This window comes from Heterodontus francisci, chromosome 7 (assembly GCF_036365525.1).
Source record: "Heterodontus francisci isolate sHetFra1 chromosome 7, sHetFra1.hap1, whole genome shotgun sequence".
Classification (NCBI taxonomy): domain Eukaryota; kingdom Metazoa; phylum Chordata; class Chondrichthyes; order Heterodontiformes; family Heterodontidae; genus Heterodontus; species Heterodontus francisci.
The window spans coordinates 115,724,269-115,749,533 of record NC_090377.1 but is presented as its reverse complement, the minus strand read 5'-3'; the positions used below and the strand labels follow the sequence as shown (position 1 = coordinate 115,749,533).

At 45.2% G+C, this 25,265-nt stretch overlaps 2 protein-coding genes across 7 annotated transcripts in view; both read right to left on the bottom strand.

Moving 5' to 3' along the window:
• LOC137372257 (putative methyltransferase DDB_G0268948) overlaps window positions 1-2,227 on the bottom strand; it is a 48,445-nt gene extending 46,218 nt beyond the window's left edge. The window contains exon 1 of one of the 6 annotated variants that reach the window (XM_068035962.1): window positions 2,148-2,227. Coding sequence is in view for 1 of the 6 variants with exons in the window: in XM_068035960.1 (XP_067892061.1) it covers window positions 2,001-2,082 (82 nt within the window). In the remaining 5 variants the exon portion in view is untranslated. The other 5 variants (XM_068035965.1, XM_068035963.1, XM_068035961.1 and 2 more) reach the window with 5 other exon arrangements.
• Window positions 2,228-6,221: 3,994 nt separating this feature from the next.
• LOC137371780 (putative methyltransferase DDB_G0268948) overlaps window positions 6,222-25,265 on the bottom strand; it is a 33,589-nt gene continuing 14,545 nt past the window's right edge. Inside the window, exons 4-7 of the mRNA XM_068034643.1 lie at window positions 23,486-23,699; window positions 19,483-19,583; window positions 10,119-10,256; window positions 6,222-6,414 (exon numbers count right to left, since the gene is read on the bottom strand). Of these exons, the coding sequence (XP_067890744.1) occupies window positions 6,282-6,414; window positions 10,119-10,256; window positions 19,483-19,583; window positions 23,486-23,699 (586 nt within the window). The 3' untranslated portion in view covers window positions 6,222-6,281. The remainder of the gene's footprint in view (window positions 6,415-10,118; window positions 10,257-19,482; window positions 19,584-23,485; window positions 23,700-25,265) is intronic.

Sequence of the window (25,265 nt, the reverse complement as noted above, 5' to 3'; positions counted from 1 at the left end):
ATTAACAATGATACTTCCGATGTATGCATCATGAGGGATAACACACAGATATCTGCATGTGCTCAGTGTGAAAGTTTAGCCAAACCAAAGAAGGTTGCAGGTTAATAATACAAGCAGATTACGAATCAAAGATTAAGAGGTTGTTTGAGGTGTTTAATATGAAGACAAATTATTTCTGCTGGAGGGCGAGTCCAGAACATGGGGACATAAACTATGATTGGAGCCAGGGGTCATTCAGGAGTGATATCCGCAAGCATCAATTCACAGTTTTTTGAGACTTAGTTCAAAGATTGTTTGCTGTATTATCCAGTCTCACCTCCCTTTGTCAGAGAACGTGATGGCATCAAATATTTCTTTGTATTCATTCCGAACAATACAAGTTGTTGTTGCATTGTAAGAATTGGATTCCTGGGGCCTACCACAGTGTGGGGTTAATTGTTCATTTGTGGCCTCCACGAACCCATTCATAGCAGAGAATATGAATGTATATTTCAGTTTATACACAAAGCCCTGGTTAGACCACACCTGTAGTATAATGAGCAGTTCTGGACATCACACCTTAAGAACGATACATTGGGCTGGATTTTACAGTCGCCCCCTGACATCGTGACTCCTGGCTGGGGGAGGGGAGGGGTGTGCAGCAAAATGCCTCTGCCAAAGACCCAGCACGGCCTCGACGCTGGGAAGACTCGACCCAATATTGCCGGCGGTGGACAGGCCTCAGGCTGCCCCCCCTACCCCATCCGCTGCTCGGAAATGGGAGCCCAATTTACATATTGAAAAAAATGCAAATGAAGGAATGAATTACTTACTCACGCCCTCTGTCATTCCGCTCCAATATTAGTGCCGACAGCCAGCACTCCCGTGCCATCAGATCTCCATCTGGAGATCCAAGGCGTAACACTGGTGGTGGAGGGTGGTGGGGAGCAGGTAAGTTTCTCTGTGCGGTGGCGGGGAGCGGTGTCAGAGTAATTTGATTGGTGTAGGGGATGGTGGGATGGGGTAAATATTCAAGTTTGTGAACTTTGTGGAGGGGGGAAGGTCAGGTGCACATTAAATGTATGGTTGTTGGGTGGGTGGTGGGAGAGGGGCTAGATCAAAAAATTAAACTTTTTACAAAACATTTCCCTTTAAAAATGTAAATTGCAATGTGGGGCTCGAAGCCCTTTAAAAATGGCGTCGATGCCTGTGCAGTGGCGCCTGATGACATTGCAGGGGACGGACCGCCCGCCCCCTCCACGTCAATGAGCCACCATGTTTAATATCACGTTGGCTCCGTGAACTATGGTCCGCGCATGTGGGTCGCCATTGTTTGTGGCCGCTGAACATAAATTTCAGCCCATTGTCCTTCGATCCCTCAATGATGGCAGAGCCCAGCACAGGAGCGCAGAAGACAAGGCTGAAACATTTGCAACCATCTGTAACCAGAAGTGCTGAGTGGATGATCCATCTCGGCCTCCTCTTGAGTTTCCCAAGATCAGCGAAGCCAGTCTTCAGCCAATTCACTTCACTTGATGTGATGTCAAGAAATGGCTGAGCACATTAGATACACAAAGGCTATGGGTATTGACAACAGTCCGGTTGTCGTGCTGAAGACTTGTGCTCCAGAACCAGCCACGCCCCTACCAAGCTGTTCCAATACAGTTACAACACTGACATCTGCCTGGCAATGTGGAAAATTGCTCAGATATGTCCTGTCCACAAAAAGCAGAACCAATGCAATTATTGCCCTATTCTCAATCACCAGAAAAGTGATGGGAATTGTCATTGACAGTGCTAACAAACTGCAATAACTCAGCAATAGCTTGCTCACTGATACTCAGTTTGGGTTCCACGAGGGCCAGGTGGTTCCAGACCTCATTACAGCCTTGGTCCAAACATGAACAAAAGAGCTGAATTCCAGAGGTGCGGTGAGAGTGACTGTCATTGATATCAAGGAGTCCTAGTAAAATTCAAGTCAATGGGAATTGTGGAAAACTCTACCCTGGCTGGTGTCATACCTGGCACAAAGGAAGATGGTTGTGGTTGTTGGATGCCAATCATCTCAGCCCCAGGACAGGAATGGACTTGCGTGAGGAGCATGCCTTGAGCATTTGCCTTCCGGGACAGGAGTGGACCTGCAGGGAGAACATGCCTCGAGCACTTACCTTCCAGGAGAGCAGCAGACAGAAGTCCAGGCACACCGGAGTTTAAAAAAACAAAGTGAGCAGTAATGTCACAGAAAGCTGCAATGTTGCTGAGTAACTGCTGTTAGGAAATAACACGAAATAGCTGGATTAGTACACTACTGTTAGGGTGTGTGTGTAAATAGCTTCATAATTAGAAACAAGTGAGTAGCTGTTTTTTTTGAGTAAGTTTTATTTTAACTAGTGAACTGTATTGATTATTTTAGCAGAATTTATCAGTACTAGTAAGGTATTATTAATAATTCGAAGGTGTTGTAATATTGTTAAAGTTTTTTTTTAGCAGTAGCAAAGGGTCAACGAATAAATAAAGGAATGGCAGGGTTGCGTCAACCTCAAGAGTGCACCTCCCATGCTATGTGGGAGCTTGAGAATGCTTCCCATATCCTGGAGAACCATTAGTGCAGGAAGTGTCGTCAATTGCAGCAGTTTGAGCTCCGGTTTTGCAACTTGAGCAGCAGCTGGTGACACTGCGGTGCATTCATGAGGATTTGAGCTACGTAGATAGCACGTTTATAGATGTGGTCACTCCACAGCTTACGAGTATGCAGGGAGAGAGGGAATGGGTGATCACCAGACAGTCAAAAAGAATCAGGCAGATAGTGCAGGAGACCCTTGAGTGCATCTCACTGTCTAACAGGTATTCAGTGCTGAACACTGAGGAAGTGATGCTTTACCTGGGGAGTGCAGCCAGAGCCAAGTCCGTGGTACCACGGGTGTCTCAGCTGCACAGGGGGGTACAGGGAAGACTGGAAGAGCCATAGTGATAGGTGATTCAACAGTCAGGGGAACAGACAGGCGTTTCTGTGGCCGCAGACGTGAATCCAAGAGAGTGTGTTGTTTCTGGTGCCAGGGTCAAAGATGTCACTGAGCGGCTACAGAGCATCCTGAAGGGTGAGGGTGAACAGCCAGCAGTCACGGTTCACAGTTCACGGAACCAACGACATAAGTAGAAAGAGGGATATGGTCTTGCAGTCAACATTTAGGGAGCTAGGGAAGAAATTAGTAAGCAGGACCTCAAAAGTAGTAATCTCTGGATTACTCCCAGTGCCACGAGCAAGTGAGTATAGAAATAGAAGGATAAGACAGATGAATGCATGGCTGGAAAGATGGTGCAGGAGGGAGGCTTCAGATCCCTGGGACATTGGGACCAGCTCTGGGGCAGATGGGACCTGTACAGGCTGGATGGGTTGCATCTGAACAGAGCCAGGACTGAGTTCCTTGCGGGACGTTTTGCTCGTGCTGTTGGGGAGGGTTTAAACTAGTTTGGCAGGGAGATGGGGACCTGAAGGTCGACTCAGCTAGGACAAAATCAGAAATTAAAATGGAAGGCGGAAAATTAATGGATGAGTCTGGAAGGCAGAGGAAACCAGGGTTGGAAAATAAAGAGTTTGGCAGTGCTCAAGGGTATCTATTTCAATTAAAGGTGTACAAAGGAAACCCGACCCGAGCCTGAATGCCGGACCCGGAAGTCCGACCCGACCCGAACCTAACCTAACACATGTCATCGGGATCCTTTGGGGTCGGGTCAGGTAGCAGGCCTTTACCCATGTACTGATGTAAAGACCTGCTACCCGACCTGACCCCTATTACAGAAACATGGCTGAAGAAGGGACAGGAATGGCAGCTCAACATTCCTGGTTACAGGATTTTCAGACGCCATAGCATACACGGCACAGCATAGCATACGGGACAAGTGCTGGAAAATGGGATTAGAATATTTAGGTGCTTGATGGCCGGCACAGACACGATAGGCTGAATGGACTGTTTCTGTGCTGAAGAAACTCGATGACTCTATGATAGGGAGGGAGATAAGAAAGGAGGGGTGGTGGCAATTTTGGTCAAGGAAACTATTACAGCTGTGAGGCGGGATGATATGTTGGAAGGTTCATCAAATAAGGCCATATGGATTGAGCTAAGGACCAAAAAAGGGCCAATCACACTGCAGGTAGTGTACTATAGACGCCCAAACAGGCAGAGGGAAATAGAAGAACAGATATGTAGGCAAATCTCTGAGAAGTGCAGGAACAATAGGGAAGTAATAGGGTATTTTAATTATCCCAATATTATCTGGGATAGTTTTAGTATGAAAGGAATTGTGGGAGCAGAATTCTTGAGGTGCATTACATTCAGAGTAAGAGGACAACTAAGGAGAGAGTAGGGCCCATAAAAGACCAAAAGGGTAACCTATGAGTAAGAACAGAAGATATTGGCATGGTTCTGAATGAATACTTTGCGTCTGTCTTCACTAAAGAGGGGGACGATGCAGATATTATAGTTAAGGAAGAGGGGTGTGAAGTATTGGATGTGGTACACATCGGGAGAGAGGAAGTATTAATGGGATTAGCGTCCTTGAAAGTTGATAAATCATCAGGGCCAGATTAAATGCATCCTGGGCTGTTAAAAGAAGCAAGAGAGGAAATAGCAGAGGGTCTGACCATCATTTTCCAGTCCTCACTGGATTTAGGTGTGTTGCTGAAGGATTGGAGAATTACTAACGTTGTACCTCTGTTTAAAAAGGGAGCGTAGGATAGGCTGAATAATTACAGGCCAGTCAGTCCGACCTCAGTCGTGGACAAATTATTGGAATCTATTCTGAGAGACAAGATAAACTGTCACTTAGTAAGGCATAGATTAATCAAGGATCGTCAGCATGGATTTGTTAAGGGAAGGTCTTGTTTGACCAACTTGATCGAATTTTTTGAAGAAGTAACAAGGAAGATAGATGAGGGTAGTGGAGTTGATGTGCTCTACATGGATTTTAGCCAAGGCTTTTGACAAGGTGCCACATGGCAGACTGGTTGAAAAAATAAAAGCTCATGGGATCCAGGGAAATGCAGCAAGGTGGATAAAAATTTGGCTCAGTGGCAGGAAACAAAGAGTAATTGTTGACGGGTGTTTTGGCGATTGGAGGGCTGTTTCCAGTGGCGTTCCTCAGGGCTCAGTACAGGGTCCCCTCATTTTTTGTGGTGTATATTAACGATTTGCAAATAAATATAGGGGGCACGATCAAGAAGTTTGCGGACGACACAAAGATTGGCCTGTGGTAGATAGTGAGGAGGACAGCTGCAGGCTGCAGGAAGATATTGATAGTCTGGTCAGATTAGCAGAAAAGTGGAAAATGGAATTCAACTTGGAGAAGTGTGAGGTGATGCATTTGAGGAGGTCAAACAAGGCAAAGGAATACACGATTAATGGGAAAATACTGAGAAGTGTAGAGGAAGTGAGGGACCTTGGAATGTCCACAGATCCCTGAAGGTAGCAGGACAGTCGATAAGGTGGTTAAGAAGGCATATGGAATCCTTTCCTTTATTAGCTGAGGTATAGAATATATGAGCAAGGAGGTTATGCTGGAACTGTATAACTCATTGCTTAGGCCACAACTTGAGTACTGTGTGCAGTTCTAGTCACCTCATTACAGAAAGGATGCAATTGCACTAGAGAGGGTACAGAGCAGATTTACAAGGATGTTGCCAGGACCAGAAAAATGCACCTATGAGGAAAGATTGGATAGGCTGGGGTTGTTCTCCTTAAAACAGAGAAGGCTGAGGGGAGATCTGATTGAAATGTACAAAATTTTGAGGGGCCTGGATAGAGTGGAGGTGACGGGTCTATTCACCTCAGCAGAGAGGTCAGCGATGAGGGGGCAGAGATTTAAAGTGATTGGTAAAAGAATTAGAGGGGAGATGAGGAATACCTTTTTCACCCAGAGGGGGGTTGGGATCTGGAACTCACTGCCTGAAAGGGTTGTTGAGTCAGAGACCCTCAACTCATTCAAAAGGAGTCTGGATATGCACCTCAAGTGCCGTTAGCTGCAGGGCTACGGACCAAATGCTGGAAGGTGGGATTAGAATGGGTGGATTGTTTTTCGGCCAGCACAGACACGAAGGGCCAAGTGACCTCTTTCTGTGCCTTAAAATTTCTACAATTCTATTTCTATTCTATGCCCTTTATTCAATAAAAACTGACTATAATTGAACCACACTGAAAGTATTTTTTAAATTCCTCGGACAATCCGTTTATTTATGGCGTTTTCAAATTGGATCCATTTCTGATTAAATCCTGTCCTGGGAGAGTCAGAGGGTCTTTTGATCGAAGTTAGTCTGTGTCACAAGAAGGATTCTGGGAGGAAGGATGTGAACATCTCTCAGGTTTGCTCGCCAAGAGGCAAAAATATTTGACACTGAATTCCACGGCGGTTTCACTGGACACTCCCATGGCCTTCAGAAGTCTAGAGGGAGAGCGAGTGAAAATTACAGTTTAATCTTTTTTTTATTAATTCAAGGTGGTGGTGTTCCCATGCATCTGCTGCCCTTGGCCGTCTAGGTCGCGGGTTTGGGAGGCACTATCGAAGTAGCCTTGGTGAGTTGCTGCAGTGCATCTTGTAGATGGTACACACTGCTGCCACTGTGCGTCGGTGGTGGAGGGAGTGAATGTTTAAGGTGGTGGATGGAATGCCAATCAAGTGGGCTGCTTTTTCCTGGATGGTGTGGAGCTTCTTGAGTGTTGTTGGAGCTGCACCCATTAAGGCAAGTGGAGAGTATTCCATCACATTCCTGACTTGTGCCTTGTAGATGGTGGCTGGAATTTTACGCCATCCCGGCAAGCGGGATGGTGGCGGGGGGGGCGGCGTAAAATGGAGCGGGAGGTTCCGGGAGGCCTTCCTGACCTGCTCCCACCTCCGCCGCCACTTTAATCGGGCGGCTGGAGTGATAAACGAGGCCCGCCTTCCCCTGGCCAATAAAGGCCCTTAAACGCCGATTTTATGTGTGGTTGGTCAGGCAGCCGAGGACCGGAGAAGCTGCCTGGCAAAACCAGGCAGTCTCCAAGCATTCCAGGGTGGCCCTCATGATCGGACACCCTATGCCTGATGGAGGGCTGCCCCTGCTACCCCAACTACCCCCAAGACACAACACGACCCCCTTCCCTCCAATCGAGCTTGCCTAACCAGGGCCCGACCGATTACCCCCTGCGAAGCAACCAAAACTTGCCTGCTGTCGCAGCTCCCAGGTATCCTTCCTTCATGCTGGGCTGCAGTCCCATCTGTGGCCACAGCTCCCAGTGGCACTGCTGGGACTGAGCTGCCCGCCTGTTGATTGGCCGGCAGCTCTATTAGGTGGGACTTCCTACCTCAAGCGGGTGGAAGCCCCGCCTCACACCAATTGAAGCCCGGGCACCCGCAAAATACAGGTCGGATCCTTTTAGTCCATCCGCCTACTGTAAAATTTCAGCTGGTATATTCAACTTATAGAAAACAATGTGAAGATGTTGTGGTGGAGCCCATCGGACAGACAATAGAATCACAGCCTTATGCAGCATGGATCGAGACCATTCAGTCCATCGAGCCTGTGCCGGCTCTTTGAAAGAGCAACCAATTAATCCCACATCCCCTGCCCTTTCCCCATAGCCCAGTGAGGTGTGTAGACAGAGATTGGAACCAGCAGTGACACAAGCAGGAAATCTAAGACCACTGCCTGGTGCCCTGATGTCCACTATCCACCTGTATTCGGCATCAGTTCACCCCACCCTTTACAGAGTTTACAAGTTCTCCCTGTGACTGTGTGGGTTTCCTCCGGGTGCTCTGGTTTTCTCCCACATGCCAAAGACTTGGAGGTTGATAGGTTAAATTGGCCATTGTAAAAAAAAAAAATTGCCCCTCGTGTTGGTAGGTGGTAGGAGAATTGAGGGAAGGTGGGGATGTGCGAGGGGGAAATAAAAGGGATTAGTATAAATGGATGGTTGGTGTGGATTCGGTGGGCCGAATGGCCTGTTTCAGTGTTGTTTCTCTCTCTCTCTATGATAATCATTTGGCACCTGATGAAATGTTGAACAGGAAATTGACATAACATACTGGGTATTTGCAGGCATGTGCCATCGAATTCCTCTATCTGTGTCCTGTATTATATTATTTTACAACTGCAAGTATGGGGTGGGTTAGCTCAGTTGGCTAGGCAGCTGGAGTGTAATGTCGGAAAATTCCAGCAATGTGGGTTCAATTCCCCAACTGGCTCTTTTATGTCACGGCGTCATGGAGACCTGGCTTCTCGCTTTACCCCACGCTTGTGAAGTCATGACTCTCAAGCAAAACATCACCAACTGTTCCCCTCTAAGGCGGAGTGATACCTTTGGGACTACAGCTACTACAACAATTACTAGTCCTTCTGTTGCTGGGTCTGATCAGAGTGGAGTAAGTCAGGTTAACTAACCTGAAATTACAAACTGCAGCCTTAATATTCAAACCCCTCACAATGAGGGGCAGGAGATGGTGGGGGGCAGTTAAATCCAGGAAATACATCTGGAACACACTGTGTACATACCCACTTCCTTTAATACAGCAGCTGTTATCAGGACATCTACGTGTCTCACCACCTCCCCAATCCCAGCCCCTCCTGAGTGGTTTGTATCTGCAGGCAGGTGTGGCATTATTTTGGGATACCGGGATGTGTGTAGATGTGATCTGTTGCACCTGAATCAGTATGTGGAATGTGTGATGTATTTCTGTGGAAGATCAGGGCTCAGCCAGGATCAACAATGCTGACAACACTGTTACATGAAATGGTTAATGTGGCTCAGGAGAGGGAGAAAACCTTTTCATTGAGAAGTTGACACGTGTTCCATAGAGGAGGAACCCATCAGCATAGAGTTAACCACACTAGCACCTGTCTGTGGGATGAGGGATGGAAATTCCAAGTCTGTGTGAATCCCCAAAATGGATATTTAAATTATCCACACTGGAGATAAAATAAGACCATGTTTTAATTCCAGGTGATGATATGCTGTGTAAAACAAATGGGGACCAATTTGCATGACAGAACAGATTGAGATAGATACATGATGCTGACGATATGATGTTTTGTGACACCTTTAGTTATGTATTCAGACTGTCGGGGGCTGGGCAGTGTGGCGGACTGTAAGGAAAGGGTTAATTCTTTGTATTAACACTAGTTTTTATGTGAGTTTCTGTTGGCAACGTTCAATTAGAAAAAGGGATTTCAGTCAGAATGTGTTTCAGCTGACAAGGAGATTCACCAAGAGGCCACAAACTGTTCATTGACCTTGACGGCTGCCATTGATCACTGAGCATTGAGATCTCTCTGGACATGTTCTGCCCATCAAGTCAAGAAGCTATGGCTTCAGGTAGTGACTCCTCTGAGGACAGCTGGGTAATGTCTCTATAGAGGGTCTGTGTTCCTGTAGACATCTCCAGTTGAGTGATGTGACAGTTCAGTCAAAGTGAAGGTTTGGGGAATGACTCTTGTTAACACTGGAGTTATTGCAGCTAAGTGAATGAGGTAATGCTATGGGACATGTGACACAAGGCAGGTGGGAAAGAAAGGTTTATGAAGTGGGAGTTAAGAAAAGATACTTCAGAAAATAGCAAGGCTTGGCCAGCAGGTCATCTCAAGCTTGAGAATGGCGAAGTCTTCAGTTACTTGTACAGGAGGTGTGTAATTATTATAGATAATAGTTATCATTGTCTGCTTAATTTGTATGAAAGTCGCTAAATGCCTTTAAAGCTAAAGATCTTGAGGAATTAATTCTAAACCTATATGTAAAAACACCCATTCCTGAACAGATGGAGTATAGATGTCACCCGTGTATGTTCTTATGTCCATTACTTCACAGTAATCTGGATTAAAATTTGCCCAGTTCCATATTTGATTGAAAGTCAGTCCCCAGGTGCTTTTTTTTCTGATTTAACTGCCCCGCACCCAGTTCAAATTTGTACTCTATGCAAATTTGATCCGTTTGTTTATCTTTTCTGAATCTGAGTCATTAACCTGAATTAGGAGCAATAGGGGAACCACCACTGATCCTGGGCAGCCTATGAGAGTCAGTGGAGCTGGGAGGCCTTAGATAACTCCACAGTGTGGTCCAATCAAGAATCATTAGGCAGATCAGCTAAAAGGATCTGCTTTTCATATAGCTTTATACCTTTGTTCAGTTCTTTCCAGTGAGGCTTTAGCATTTTCCGGATCTTTCCTCAGATAGGCTTGATAAAAACTCAAGGATTTCAGAAACCCAATTATCCCCGAGACAGGCATCTTGAACTTGACAGAAATGTTTTCAGCTCTGTAACAATCAATATGCCATTAATGTAAGAATAAAAGTTAATGTATGACGTTACATTGTTTGCATCCTTGGAGGGTGTTGGGGTATCTGAAACAGCCTCCAGTATATTCACTGGTTGCTTATTATGACAAAAGCTTAATTAACAAGCTCTGTTAGACTACTACTATACATTGTCACGCTCACACAAGGAGCAATAATGAACTAATCAATTAACCCCCCAAAAATAGACACACTTTTTCGACAAGACAAAATGGAGTAAAAGTTCAGGTGACCTCCCCTGTGTTGTGAATATACATAGTGACTGCTGGAGACTGAACCCATCATCATCTCTGGACCAGCCTTGAAGAAAGCATTAGAAATGCTAATGGCCCCACTCAATGTTAATGGCTACCTTTTTCAACTAGTTGGACTAATAATGACCTTTGCAGACATAGAAGACTGCATTTTACATGTCCACCACCAAAACCAGCGGCGGACGTTAGCAATGGTGGACCGCATATAGCAGAGCTGCCGAGAGCGTCAGCACGACGGCTCATTTAAATGGCCGGGGTGGACCGCCCACACCGATGGCGTGGAGGAGTCAGGCTGTCCATCCCGGGCAATGCTGTCAGGCACCATTATGCAGGCACCGACGCCATTTTTAAAGGACTTTGAGCACTTCCGTTTATTTTAACTATTTAAAGTGATAGTGATTTGAAATTGATTCAAAAAAATTTAATATATGTTTCTAGCCCCTCTCCCACCACCGCCCCCCCCAATAACCATACAATTCATTCCTTGCCCTCTCCCCCCTCAAAATACTTACCTTGTGCACTTGACCTTCTCCCCCCGCAACCCAAACACAGTTTATAAACTGTGAACTTTACTCCTTCCCACCCTCCCCTACACCAATCGATGAGTTTGACCCCGCTTCCGCCAATATCCCCTATTCTAGCCAAGGAAAAGTCCCTGCCGAATACCATCTTTAAAAACTACCTACAGGCAGAGACGAAAGGGTGACCTTTGAAAACCCCCCATCTGAGAGATTGAAACAGGATCTTCATCATTGAACTGTAACTGAGATTTACTTAAAGAATTCTGCAGCAAAGCATCCATCCACCTGAAACACTCCAAAGTTTGACTCCAGTGAACCAGGAGGAAAGGAATTAAAGGTCTGCACTGTTTAAATTTTCCTCTCGGGAAAACAAACAAGGTTTCACAATGAACAGTTTTTTAAAAACCAAGCACCAGACCTAAATGCATGCTGTCCTTTTGTCTCTATCTTTTCCCATGTGTGAAGGTGAAGTTGTGAATTTGCAGGTTTTTGTTGAATAAATCTATGAGAAAACCTGGAATTTTTCTCTTTATTGAGCATTAAAATGCTCAAGGGTTAAAACACAATTCCAATACAAACACTGTCTGCATTCAGTTGAGAGGTGAAAAGGGAAACCACCCCTATCATTTCCTCTCTGTCATGTTTAAAAATACTGCCTTAGTCCCCAAGTGTTTTAAGGGTCAAATAACTAGACAAACGGCAAAATGTCTATTTGGTTAAAAAGCAAAAGCAATATTTTTTATGCAATAACCGAAAAATGTTCGCGACTTCACCCACTGATGCATTCAAATACACACACACACACACGAGAAAAGAAACAGGGTAAAATGCAATTGCCGGCCAACTGTTGTAAAAGAGTTATTGTTTTAAAATACCTCTTTCAGGGAGGAAATCTTTCAGCTGTGCAGGCCTGAAATGTTCATTGTCTTGAAAAGGATATAGTGTCACAGGCTGTATGTGGTTAAGACTCAATCTGAAGTCAATGGTGGAAATCCTGGTTAACTTTCACAAATTGGGAGTTCCAAAAGTCACCTAGCAATTTCTCTGCTGCAGTAGTCAAAAGATGTTATCAGTGGGGTTCCTGCTTAGTTAGAACTGTTCCACAGCTATTCTATCGGGAAAAAGACCTTCTCTCTTGCTGTTCTGCCTCTCTCTCTCTCCAGAGAGATACCTTTTAAGGTAGAAACTTGTCAGGTTGTGTTGTCAGTCAGGTGACTCAGGGGTCTCTCTCCTGAGGTGATTCATACAATATTCCAGGATATTGGAATTGTTGTTACATGATGGCATCTGAATATGGCCCATTTTGATAACTAGGTGTTATTTCACACCTACTATTTCGGCCTTGGTTTCAGAGTCAGTCTGTCTGCAAAAGGTTTGTTAGCTCCATTCCTGCAGATATGAGCTGTTAGCATGGAATGAGCTGTTCTTCATTTTAGTGTGTTTCCCCCAAAACGAATTGAAACATGAATAATGGGTTTCATTTTCAACAGAGAGACATGTTTATTGGCAGTACAGGAGGGGTCAACTGACCTCTACTCCATCTTGTCTGCAGCACAAATGTGTCCTTTTTTTGTGATTCAGTTCAACAGTTGACTTTTATTTCATAATATCTCCAGTTCATTTCATATTTCATCACAGTTCCCTTCATGAGCGTGACAAATGTAATATCAAGAATATATCTATACATATTGTTCTGTTTTACCTTTTGTATTAACCCAAGAACTGTTCTGCCTTTGTTGTCAACGGGTGGTAAGTGATGTAGGTGGCTTCCACTTTTCACCTGTTAACTGACTGCAATCCTGTTTTGTTAAAAGTGGTGCGTCAGTCCCTAAGTCATTTTAGGGTCAAATAAACATACAAATGACAGGTTTTCTCCTTGTTTTTTTTTTTAAAAAATGAAGACAACTATTTATTTTAAACAAATCCTGAAACGGTTGCCACCTTCACTGACTCATGTACACGCATACATATGTACATACACAGGAATAGAGTGATAGAGAGAAAAGAGTAGGATGCAATTAAAGTCCAAGGTGATGTAAGAGTTCATGGTTTACAGAATACTGTTGAATTGTCTCGGGAGGAAAGTCTTTTTTCAAAGATACAGGCCTGGATGTTTGCAGTCTTGAACTTGCTGTGGTATTGTAGAGCTCTGGTAGTTAAAATCAGCCCAAGGTTGATGGCATGAATTTGATTTAACATCACAGATGGAGAGTCTCAAAGTCACTTTGTAATTTCTATGCTGTAGTGCTTAGTCAGTTCTCGTTCAGTAGGATTCTTTTGTTTAGCTGGCGCCCCTGACAGACTGTGGCTGGAAACAGGCTTTCTGTGGTCTTGGCTTGATCTCACCTTCAATCTCTAGAGGGTTATCTTTTAAGGTAAAATTCCATCACATTTGAGTCTCTTTCAGATGACAAAGGGCCATCTCCCCTGGTGTGACTATACAATGGACCAGGATATGGAAACCATGGCTAGCTATTGATGTCTGAGATGTCTGAATTGGGGACCATTCTATTGTAATGGTGCTACTTTTCACCTATTCATTTTGGTTTGGGCTGTGAGTTAACTTGCCTCCAGAACCCTTTGTTAGTTCATTCATGTACATAGGAGTCATAAATATGCAATGGTGCTCCTTTCAATTTCAATAGATTCTCCCCAGAGTTTCATCCTCATAGACAGAGGTGTATATTTCCAATACAAAGAGCAAAGAACAAAGAACAGTACAGCACAGAAACAGGCCATTCGGCCCTCCAAGCCTGCGCCGATCTTGATGCCTGCCGAAACTAACACCTTCTGCACTTCCGCGGCCCATATCCCTCTATTCCCATCCTATTCGTGTATTTGTCAAAATGTCTCTTAAACGTCGCTATCGTACCTGCTTCCACCACCTCCCCCGGTGGCAAGTTCCAGGCACTCACCACCCTCTGTGTAAAAAACTTGCCTCGCACATCCCCTCTAAACTGTGCCCCTCTCACCTTCAACCTATGTCCCCTAGTAACTGGCTCTTACACCCTGGGAAAAAACTTCTGACTATCCACTCTGTCCATGCTGCTCATAACTTTGTAAACCTCTATCATGTCGCCCCTCCACCTCCGTCGTTCCAGTGAAAACAATCCGAGTTTTTCCAACGTCTCCTCATAGCTAATGCCTTCCAGACAAGGCAACATCCTGGTAAACCTTCTCTGTACCCTCTCCAGAGCCTCCACATCCTTCTGGTAGTGTGGCGACCAGAATTGCACGCAATATTCTAAGTGTGGCCTAACTAAGGTTCTGTACAGCTGCAACATGACTTGCCAATTTTTATACTCTATGCCCCGACCGATGAAGGCAAGCATGCCGTATGCCTTCTTGACTACCTTATCCACCTGCGTTGCCACTTTCAGTGACCTATGGACCTGTACGCCCAGATCTCTCTGCCTGTCAATACTCCTGAGGGTTCTGCCATTTACTGTATACCTCCCACCTGCATTAGACCTTCCAAAATGCATTACCTCACATTTGTCCGGATTAAACTCCATCTGCCATTTCTCCGCCCAAGTCTCCAACCGATCTATATCCTGCTGTATCCTCTGACAATCCTCATCATTATCCGCAACTCCACCAACCTTTGTGTCGTCCGCAAACTTACTAAACAGACCAGCTACATTTTCCTCCAAATCATTTATATATACTACAAACAGCAAAGGTCCCAGCACTGATCCCTGCGGAACACCACTGGTCAAATCCCTCCATTCAGAAAAACACCCATCCACTGGTACTGAGCCAGTTCTGTATCCATCTTGCCAGCTCACCTCTGATCCCGTGTGACTTCACCTTTTGCACCAGTCTGCCATGCGGGCCCTTGTCAAAGGCTTTACTAAATTCCATATGGACAACATCCACCGCCCTTCCCTCATCAATCATCTTCGTCAGTTCCTCAAAAAACTCAATCAAATTAGTAAGACACGACCTCCCCTTCATAAAACCATGCTGTCTCTCGCTAATAGGTTCGTTTGTTTCCAAATGGGAGTAAATCCTGTCCCGAAGAATCCTCTCTAATAGTTTCCCTACCACTGACGTAAGGCTCACCGGCCTATAATTTCCTGGATTATCCTTACCACCCTTCTTAAACAAAGGAACAACATTGGCTATTCTCCAGTCCTCTGGGACCTCACCTGTAGCCAATGAGGATGCAAAGATTTCTGTCAAGGCCCCAGCAATTTCTTCCCTTGCCTCCCTCAGTATTCCAGGGTAGATCCCATCAGGCCCTGGGGACTTATCTACCTTAGAAGGTCACCTGACTACTACTGCATTTTGTCTGTGACACAGGTCCGTGTTCTTGTGGTGCAGTTTAAGATCTGACTTTTTATTTTCATAATTCTTTAATTTGTTGTTTATTTCATCATGGCTCCTCCGAGCATGACAACTTCCAGGTATGGATAACATTGGGAAAGTGCAGTAGTCAGAGAAGCAGGAGTCTTAAAAGACAGGAATAGAGGAGATAGAATTTCACATTCAGTTTGCAGGTGAGAAATTTAGGTCTGAAACGAGGGACTTAAACTGAAATAAAGGCAATGAAGGGGATGAAGACAGAGTTGGCTAAAGTGCACTGGAAAAGTAGGCGAAAAAGCAAGATGGTAGAGAAACAGTGGCAGACATTTAAGGAGATATTTCATAACTCAGCAAAGATATATTCCATTGAGAAAGAAAAACTCGATGAGAAGGATGCATCGTATGTGACTAACTAAGGATGTTAAGGATAGTAGCGAATTGAAAGAAAAGGCGTACAATGCTGTGAAGATTAGTGGCAGCCCAGAAGATTGGGAAAAATTGAGAAACCAGCAAAGGATGGTTAAGAAAGGGAGAAATTAGAGTATGAGACTAAACGAGCAAGAAACACTGAAACAGACAGTAAGCTTTTACAAATATTTAAAAAGGAAGAGAATAGCTAAAGTAAGTATTGGTCCCTTAGAAGAGGAGACTGGGGAATTAATAATGGGAAACAAGGAAATGGCAAAGACTTTGAACAACTATTTTGTATCTGCCTTCACAGTAGAAAACACAAAAAGCATCCCAAGAATAGCAGAAAATCAAGTGGAGCAAGGGAGAGAGGAACGTAAAGCAATCACTATCAACAGAGAAAATGTACTGAAAAAACTAATGGGACTAAAGGGTGACAAGTCCCTCGGACCTGATGGCCTGCATCCTTGGGTCTCAAAAGAAGTGGCTGCAGAGATAGTGGATGCATTGGTTGTCCTTCCAAAATTCCCCAGATTCTGGAAAGGTCCCAGCGGATTGGAAAACTGAAAATGTAACACCTCTGTTCAAGAAGAGGAGACAGAAAGCAGGAAACTATAGGCCAGTTAGCCTAACATCTGTCATTGGGAAAATGCTAGAATCCATTATTCAGGAAGTAGTAGCAGGACACTTTGAAAATCATAATGCAATCAGGCAGAGTCAACATGGTTTTAAGAAAAAGAAAACATGTTTGAAGAATTTGTTAGACTTCTTTGAGGATGTAACAATTAAGGTGGATAAAGCAGAACCCAGAGATGCAGTGCATTTTGATTTCCAAAAGGCATTTGATAAGGTGCCATATAAAAGATTACAACACAAGATAAGAGCTCATGGTATTGGGGGTAATATATTAGCATGGATAGAGGATTGGCTAACTAACAGGAAACAGCATCAGAATGAATGAGGCATTTTAAGGTTGGCAAACTGTAACTAGTGATCAGTGTTGGGGCCTTAACTATTTATGATCTATATTAATGACTTTGAATGAAGGGACCAAGCGTATTGTAGCCAAATTTAAAGTGCAGCCAGCAACGAGGGAACACAAACAATGAATTGCCTATTGAGCTCATTAACAGGCTTATCAGTTTCAGGGAACTATTTTTAAGGACTGGGAATAGGAAAGACACCATGGGGTGGGGGTGGGGGTGGGGGTGGGGGTGCGGGACAGGGCAGGGCAGGGCAGTGGGGGAGGAAATACAGTAGGTTTGTGAAGACATGAACAGTGTGGAGGGCCATGAGGGTTATGGAAAGGACTGATTAAAATAAAGCAGAGTCATCAAATAAAGCTCAACTGCTTCAGATGTGCCTCAGTGTGGATATTGTTGCAGCTGGAAGAGTTGAATTTCTTGGTGGTGAATGGCAAGAAACTGGAGAGGGACATGAGCCCACTGGCATCACTGCAGCAGGTAGGGTTGTAGGGGAAGGCCTGGTGAACACACAAGGCCCAGTTGACGGAGGTCAGATGCGAACAGCAAACTCTGACGTTGGACAGAGCAGCCAGGATGAGCGGCGGCAGATTCAACCTCCTGCACAGCTGGAGGTCAGAGTTTGCTGACTGGGCGGCACAGTGGCGCAGTGGTTAGCACCGCAGCCTCACAGCTCCAGGGACCCGGGTTCGATTCCGGGTACTGCCTGTGTGGAGTTTGCAAGTTCTCCCTGTGTCTGCGTGGGTTTTCTCCGGGTGCTCCGGTTTCCTCCCACAAGCCAAAAGACTTGCAGGTTGATAGGTAAATTGGCCATTATAAATTGTCACTAGTATAGGTAGGTGGTAGGGAAATATAGGGACAGGTGGGGATGTTTGGTAGGAATATGGGATTAGTGTAGGATTAGTATAAATGGGTGGTTGATGTTCGGCACAGACTCGGTGGGCCGAAGGGCCTGTTTCAGTGCTGTATCTCTAATCTAATCTAAAAAAGGAGCAGAGTGGGGCGGATGCAAGGGGAGGAAGGTGCTACCCAAGATATTGGGTGCACAGTCCTAGAGTGAACTATCTGAAAATGACAGAGCGCCAGTGCTGTAGGAGGCTGCACCTATCCAGGCAGATCTGATCCACAATAACCTGAGGCCTCAAGGCCCCCATGACAGTCTCCTACCCTACAGCCGTCTAGGTCTCGGGCGCTCTCAACTTCTATGCAACCAGGTCATTCCCGGGATCAGCTGTGGACCTCTCGCAGTTCGCATCTCATTGGGCCATTAGGCAGTTCACGGATGCCCTTTTCAAGAGGGCAGAGACTACACACACTTTGACACAGATGGGCCAGCGCTGGAGTATTGAGTCCAGTTCTGGACATTGCACTTTAGGAAGGATGTGAAAGCTTTACAGAGGGTTCAGAAAAAATTTACAAGAATGTTTCCAGGGTTGAGGGACTTCAGTTATGAGGTCCAAGAGCACAGCAGGTATAAAGCAATGGTGGAGAGAGAGAGAGATAGTGAGCAAGTGAGCACTGTGGAAACTGTGGATGGTCTGAGAGCACGGCAGGGAGAAAGCAGAGGCAGAGAGAGAGAGAGAGAGAGCACTGCCAGAACAAATCAACAACAATTATTCAAGGAGTGATGTCACAGGACAGCAGGTAGATGATTGGTTGGTGAGTATTAGGGTTTTTATTGTCTAAACTTGGCCAAGAGGTACGATGTACTCACTACCTCTGAGGACAAAGAGAAAGACTGCAGGGTGAACAGCCACAATGCAGACCAGGGCACAGTGGCTCAGAAGGCTGTCCAAGACGGGGATGAGCAGAGTAGAAATGTGATCATAAATCTATAATTAGGGGGATAGAGTCCTCGGCAGCCAAGAACGAGAATCCCAAAGGGTGTGTTGTCTACCCAATGTGAGGGTAGGGGATATCTCACAGCAACTGGAGAGGAACTGGGAAAGGGAGAGGGTAAATCCAGTTGTCGTGGTCTATGTTGGAACAAACAACATAGTTATGAACAGGAATGAGATCCTGCTGAAAGAGTATGAGGAATTAGGCTCTAAATTAATAAGCAGGACCTTGAGGGTAATAATCCCTGGATTATTTCCTGAGTCATATACAAATTGGCACAGGAGCAGACAGATCAGGAGAATTAACACATGGCTAAAGGGCCAGTGTGGGAAAGAGGGATTCTTTTTCATGGGACACTGGCACCAGGAAGGAGCTTTACCGATGGGACGGGCTCTATCTGAACTGGGATGGGACCCGTGTCAGAGGAAAGGGTAAATAGAGGGGTGGGGTGGGGGCGGTGGTTGCAAAGGCTTTAAGATAGTAAGATGGTGGGGAGGAATCCACAAGAAATGTAAAGCAACCTAAATGTAAATAAGACAGGGAAGGAGAGCACTGGAAAGAATAAAGTAAGGGAGAACATTGTTGTTTTGTTGGGTTTGTTTTAATAGCGTTCCAGAGAAAGTCTTAGACTCCAGTAAAGGAGTCAACTGACCAAATGGCCTCCTTCTGTGCTGTAACCACTCTATCATCATTCTCGACCTACTAATGTCCGTAAGTCTCAGATTGCTGCCAGAAGTATCATATCACAGTTAATGTTAAATCTAATATTATTCCCCCAGACAGAATCCAGGCACAATAATACGAAACAATATGATTTCATTGATAATGATTTTAGAAGTTGGTGTATAATTACAAATATGTGTTATACATTTACCTCTCTTTGTCAGGGAAAGTGATAGCATCAAATATCTCCTTGTATTCATTCAATACAATTTTCGTTGCTTTACTCTGATAGGGGGTTAGAGTTATGAACAGCTACAAATAGAAGGTACAATAACAAGAATTAACACATTGCATGATAGGTCTAATTTGTATTATGATACTGTGTGTTCAAACATGCTCAAATTAAACTCTTATTAAAAACAATTTGTTCATAGGAAGCCCAGATCCAGCTACTGCAATAAAACCACTTCTTTCGGACACTGAGCCGCAACATCGCAGAATCAGGCTGTCAGTATTCATGGCCTAGGCAGCTTCGTAGTGGTCACCAGGTGGCTTGGCCTTGCTGGAGTTGGGATGTCAGCCCGTCCTCCTAACTTTAATAGCTTGTCTTGTTTGTGCACAGTAAACCTGGCCAGCTTAGCTGAAAGGCAGAAAATCCAATCAGGCAGCAGCTCTCAAAGTGCTGCTGCTTGCTATTAAGCATACATGATCTTTTTCTTTCCTGTCGTCTGGACAGTCACTGTGCTGAAAAATGCAACAGAGGGATGTGGGAAAACCCTCTCTTTGGAGGTTGTGCTACAGGAGGTGCAGGAAAGAAATTTGCCCCTGCTCGGAATGAAAGGTCATTCTCCTATCAAAGCAGAGGTTAAAGGTTACAGCAGGTCTGGCAGCATCTGTGGAGAGAGAAGCAGAGCTAACGTTTCAGGTCCTTGACCTTCTTCAGAACTGACAAATATTAGAAATGTGAAAGGTTATAAGCAAGTAAAGCGGGGCTGGGGCAAGAGATAACAAAGGAGAAGGTGTCGATAGCACCTTCTCTTTGTTGTCTCTTGTCCCACCCCCACTTTACTTGTTTATAACCTTTCACATTTCTAATATTTGTCAGTTCTGAAGAAGGGACACTGACCTGAAACGTTAACTCTGCTTCTCTCTCCACAGATGCTGCCAGACCTGCTGAGTATTTCAAGCATTTCTTGTTTTTATTTCAGATTTCCAGCATCCGCAGTATTTTGCTTTTATTAAAGGTTACAGGTTGTAGGTTACAGAGAGAGTAAATGGAGTCTCCCAGATTCTGGGTACGTGTGAACAAATCAGGAAGAAGGGTTGTAGTTTCCAGACGAGTGCCAAATTAAAGGTACTCAATGGACATTCGTTAGTTTTCTACTGAGGCCAAGCTTGCACAAACAAAATATACTGTGAGCTGTAGAACCCATGGAGAAGTTGCAAGGGAGATAATTTTTCTCTTTTCGTCTTTGAACATATTTTTAATCACAGTAAAATCACTTTGTGACACATCAAGTGTTGGAAGTTGTGTTACCACTGGAAACAGGTGCAGCACTGGAATGCAGTTAGACAACAACAATAGCGGGAGGTGGTGGCGCAGTGGTATTGTCACTGGACTTGTAACCCAGAGACCCAGGGTTTGTTCTGGGGACATGGGTTCAAATCCCACCACAGCAGAAGGTGGAATTTGAATTCAATTAGTCAATCTGGAATTTATAAAGCGGGTCTAATGATGACCATGAAACCATCGTCGATTGTTGTAAGAACCCATCTGGTTCACTAATGTCCTTTAGGGAAGGAAATCTCCTGTCCTTACCTGGTCTGGCCTACTTGTGACTCCAGACCCACAGCAATGTGGTTGACTCTTACATGCCCACTGAAATGGCCTATCAAGCCACTCAGTTGTATCGACCCGCTACGAAGTCAATAAAAAGGAATGAAACCGGACGGACCAACCGGCACCGACAATGCCAAACCGAGCCCTGTCAACCCTGCAAAGTCCTCCTTACTAACATCTGGGGGCTTGTGTCAAAGTTGGGAGGGCTGTCCCACAGACTAGTCAAGCAACAGCCTGACATAGTCATATTCACGGAACCATACCTGACAGACAATGTCCCAGACACTGCCATCACCATCCCCGGGTATGTCCTGTCCCACTGGCAGGACAGACCCAGCAGAGGTGGTGGCACTGGATACTGCAAAGGCTATGGGCCCTCACAATATTCCGGCAATAGCACTGAAGACCTGTGTTCCAGAACTTGCCACACCCCTAGCCAAGCTGTTCCAGTACAGCTACAACACTGGCATCTGCCCTGCAATGTGGAAAATTGCCCAGGTATGTCCTGTACACAAAAAGCAGGACAAGTCCAACTCGGCCAATTACCGCCTCATCAGCCTACTCTCAATCATCAGTAAAGTGATGGAAGGTGTCATCAACAGTGCCATCAAGCGGCACTTGCTTAGCAATAACCTGCTCAGTGACGTTCAGTTTGGGTTGGGCCATGGCCACTCAGCTCCTGACCTCATTACATCCTTGGTTCAAACATGGACAGAAGAGCTGAACTCAAGAGGTGAGGTGAGGTGAGAGTGACTGACCTTGACATCAAGGCAGCATTTGACCGAGTATGGCATCAAGGAGCCCAAGCAAAACTGAGGTCAATGGGAATTAGGGGGAACACCCTCCGCTGGCTGGAGTCATACCTAGCGCAAAGGAAGATGGTTGTGGTTGTTGGAGGTCAATCATCGCAGTTCCAAGACATCACTGCAGGAGTTCTTCAGGGTAGTGTCCTAGGCCCAACCATCTTCAGCTGCTTCATCAATGACCTTCCTTCAATCATAAGGTCAGAAAGGGGGATGTTCGCTGATGATTGCACAATGTTCAGAACCATTCATGACTCCTCAGATACTGAAGCAGTCCATGTAGAAATGTAGCATGACCTGGACGATATCCAGGCTTGGGCTGATAAGTGGCAAGTAACATTTGCGTCACACAAGTGCCAGGCAATGACCACCTCCAACAAGAGAGAATCTAACCATCTCCCCTTGACATTCAATGGCATTACCATTGCTGAATCCCCCACTACCAACATCTTAGGGGCTTTCATTGACCAGAAACTGAACTGGAGTATCGATATAAATACTATGGCTACAAGAGCAGGTCAGAGGCTAGGAATCCTGAGGTGAGTAACTCACCTCCTGACACGCCAAAGCCTGTCCACCATCTACAGGGCACAAGTCAGCAGCGTGATGGAATATTCTCCACTTGCCTGATGGGTGCAGCTCCAACAACACTCAAGAAGCTCGACATCATCCAGGACAAAGCAGCCAGCTTGATTGGCACCCCATCTACAAACATTCACTCCCTCCACGACCAATGCACAGTGGCAGCAGTTTATTAATAAACAGTCTACGGTGAGTTGGCGTTCAAGGTAGTTCATCTTCAGCAGGCCTCACACAGATCTTTCAGCAACAGATTGTAGCAACAGGTCTATTTAAATTTTAAAGTAGCAGTCCAACTGTGGAAACTTTATTGAGATTTCAGTTCTGTTCTGTTTCACTCTGCAGAACTGAAACTAAAGTTTTTCTACAGAAGTCATAAGATTGTCATAAAATCTTCCTGTTGCTTGGATGCAAATTGCCTTGCAGCCTGCATTCCAGACACCACATGTCAACATTCAGTCCCTGTTCACAGTCTTTGTTTCAGTCTTAAAGGCACACAGACCTCCTAGTTTTTTTTAAAAACTCTTAATACTACTAAGCCTCCTACATCAGCCATGGCTCAGTTGATGGTAATCTTATCTCTAAGTCAGAAGGTTCAAGCCCCATTCCAGATACTTGAGCACAAATATCGAGAACTGGCATTCCAGTCCAGCATTGAGGGAATGCTGCACTGTTGGAGGTGCTGTCTTTCAGATGAAATGTTGAACCAAGACCCTCTGTCTGTCTTTGCAGTTGAGTAAAAAAGTTCCTATTATATTATCCTGAGGTTGGTGAGTTCTCCAGGGAATCCTGGCCAATATTTATCCCTCAACCAACATCATTAAAACAGATTATCTGGTCATTATCATGTTTGTGGGAGCTTGCTGTGTGCAAATTGGCTGCTACATTACAACACTGAAAACACTTCATTGATTGTAAAGCACTTTGGGATGTACTGATGTTGTGAAAGTCGCTATATAAAGGCAAGCCTCTGTTCCTTTCATTTTACTTACGTCTTGAACAATCTGGTTCGGATCCTCAGAGCAGTCGTCGTTATGTAACACATAGGGACCTCTGTAGCAATAGAGAGCTATACATCCTTTGGGTTTTAGAATCCTGTCAACCTCCTTCATAAACGTCTCCATATTAAACCAATGTGCTGCTACTCCCACTGTCACCAGGTCAACGGAACCATCCTCAAACTCCAGCTCCTCCGCTAGGCCCACTCTGTCGAGTGAATCACAGGAATACAACAGCTTCAGTATCTCTGCAGTTTTAAATGAATTTCCCAATGACATCTAGTGTCCCAGATGTGCGCTGGAATTTTATGAGCCCTGGGAGACAGGATTGGTGCCGGGGTGGGAGGTATGCTCATAAAATAGCACCAGAAAGCGGCAGTCGGAGTGCCTTCCCTCAGCATACTATATTGTCAGGGACAGAAAAGGGCGAAGATGGCCTTTCCACCCAGAGACCAATTGAGGCTCTTAAGTAGCCAATTAATGGCCACTTCAGGGCCTCTCCCCACCTCTGCTGGTATTATACCAGTGGCTGGTGGGAGCCCTGCCATGTAGGGAGGTCGCCCAGTAAAACAAAGCAATTTGTGGCCAATGGAGGGCCCCTCGCAGCAAAGGCCGTCCCTCTGTCAACAGCCCCCTGCCCTCAACAATCACCCACCCCACAATCCCCCGACTCAGCGAGTACCTGCCGGATTGGTCCGGTGACCCCGCAACACTTTGCTGTGGTCCGGTGCTCCAGAGGTGGCCCTGGTCCCAGGCTTCTTGTACAATGGGCAGTGGTCATCGCTCCCAGTGGAGATGCAGATACGACTGAGCTGCCGGCCCTCTGATTGGCAAGCAAGATCCCAGCCTTTAAAGTAATAGGAATCATGGCGCTGGGCAGTTAATTGCCCGAGTGCTGTTAAATAGAGCTGGGGTTGTCTACAAAGGAATGCAGCAGGCTCCCCTCACCTTTTGGTCCTGGCGTCAGGACCCCAGACAGCTCCATAAAATTCAACCCATGAATTCTTCCATGATAAAGGCATACAGAAAATAGGAGTTTCTGACAGGACTAACCGACATAGGACAATAGAAGGAGGCCATTCAGCCCATCATTCGTATCCTGGCTCTTTGAAAGAACTATCCAATAAATCCTACTCCCCTGCTCATTCCCAATAATCTATTTTTCTCCTTTATCAAATATTAATTCACTTCAAATACAAAAGGGATCTGTGTTGAGGCCTCAACTATTCATCATATTTATTAACGACTTAGATAATGGGATAGAGAGTCACATCCAAGTTTGGCACAAAGACAGGCATCTTTGTAAGCAGTGTAGATGGAAGCATAAAATTACAAAAAAAGACATTGATAGGTAAACTGTGAGAAATGGATTTCTGTGTACTTACATCTTCCACTTTGGGAGAACAGAATGCTTTCTAAATGGTGATATTGAGGCTTTGGAAAGGGTGCAGAGGTCTCAAGATCTAAAGCATCTTACTTACCCAGGTTTGGGGTTGGGAATAGCAGGTAAATAGACTCCACACTTTAGAGAAGTGTAGACCTTGGGCTGAATTGATTTAAGGTTCATAAGATGATAAAGGGATTAGATTGCGTTTGAGTGGACAGTTTGTTTCAACTAACTAGATTAGGAAGGAACAGAGGCCACAATTTTAAATTGTATAAGGCAACATCTAGGTTTGATGTCAGCAGGTAGCTCTTCTCCCGGAGAATAATGGACCTGTGGAACAGGCTGCAGTCCCATTTGGCACACGCTGATTCACTGAATTCCTTCAAG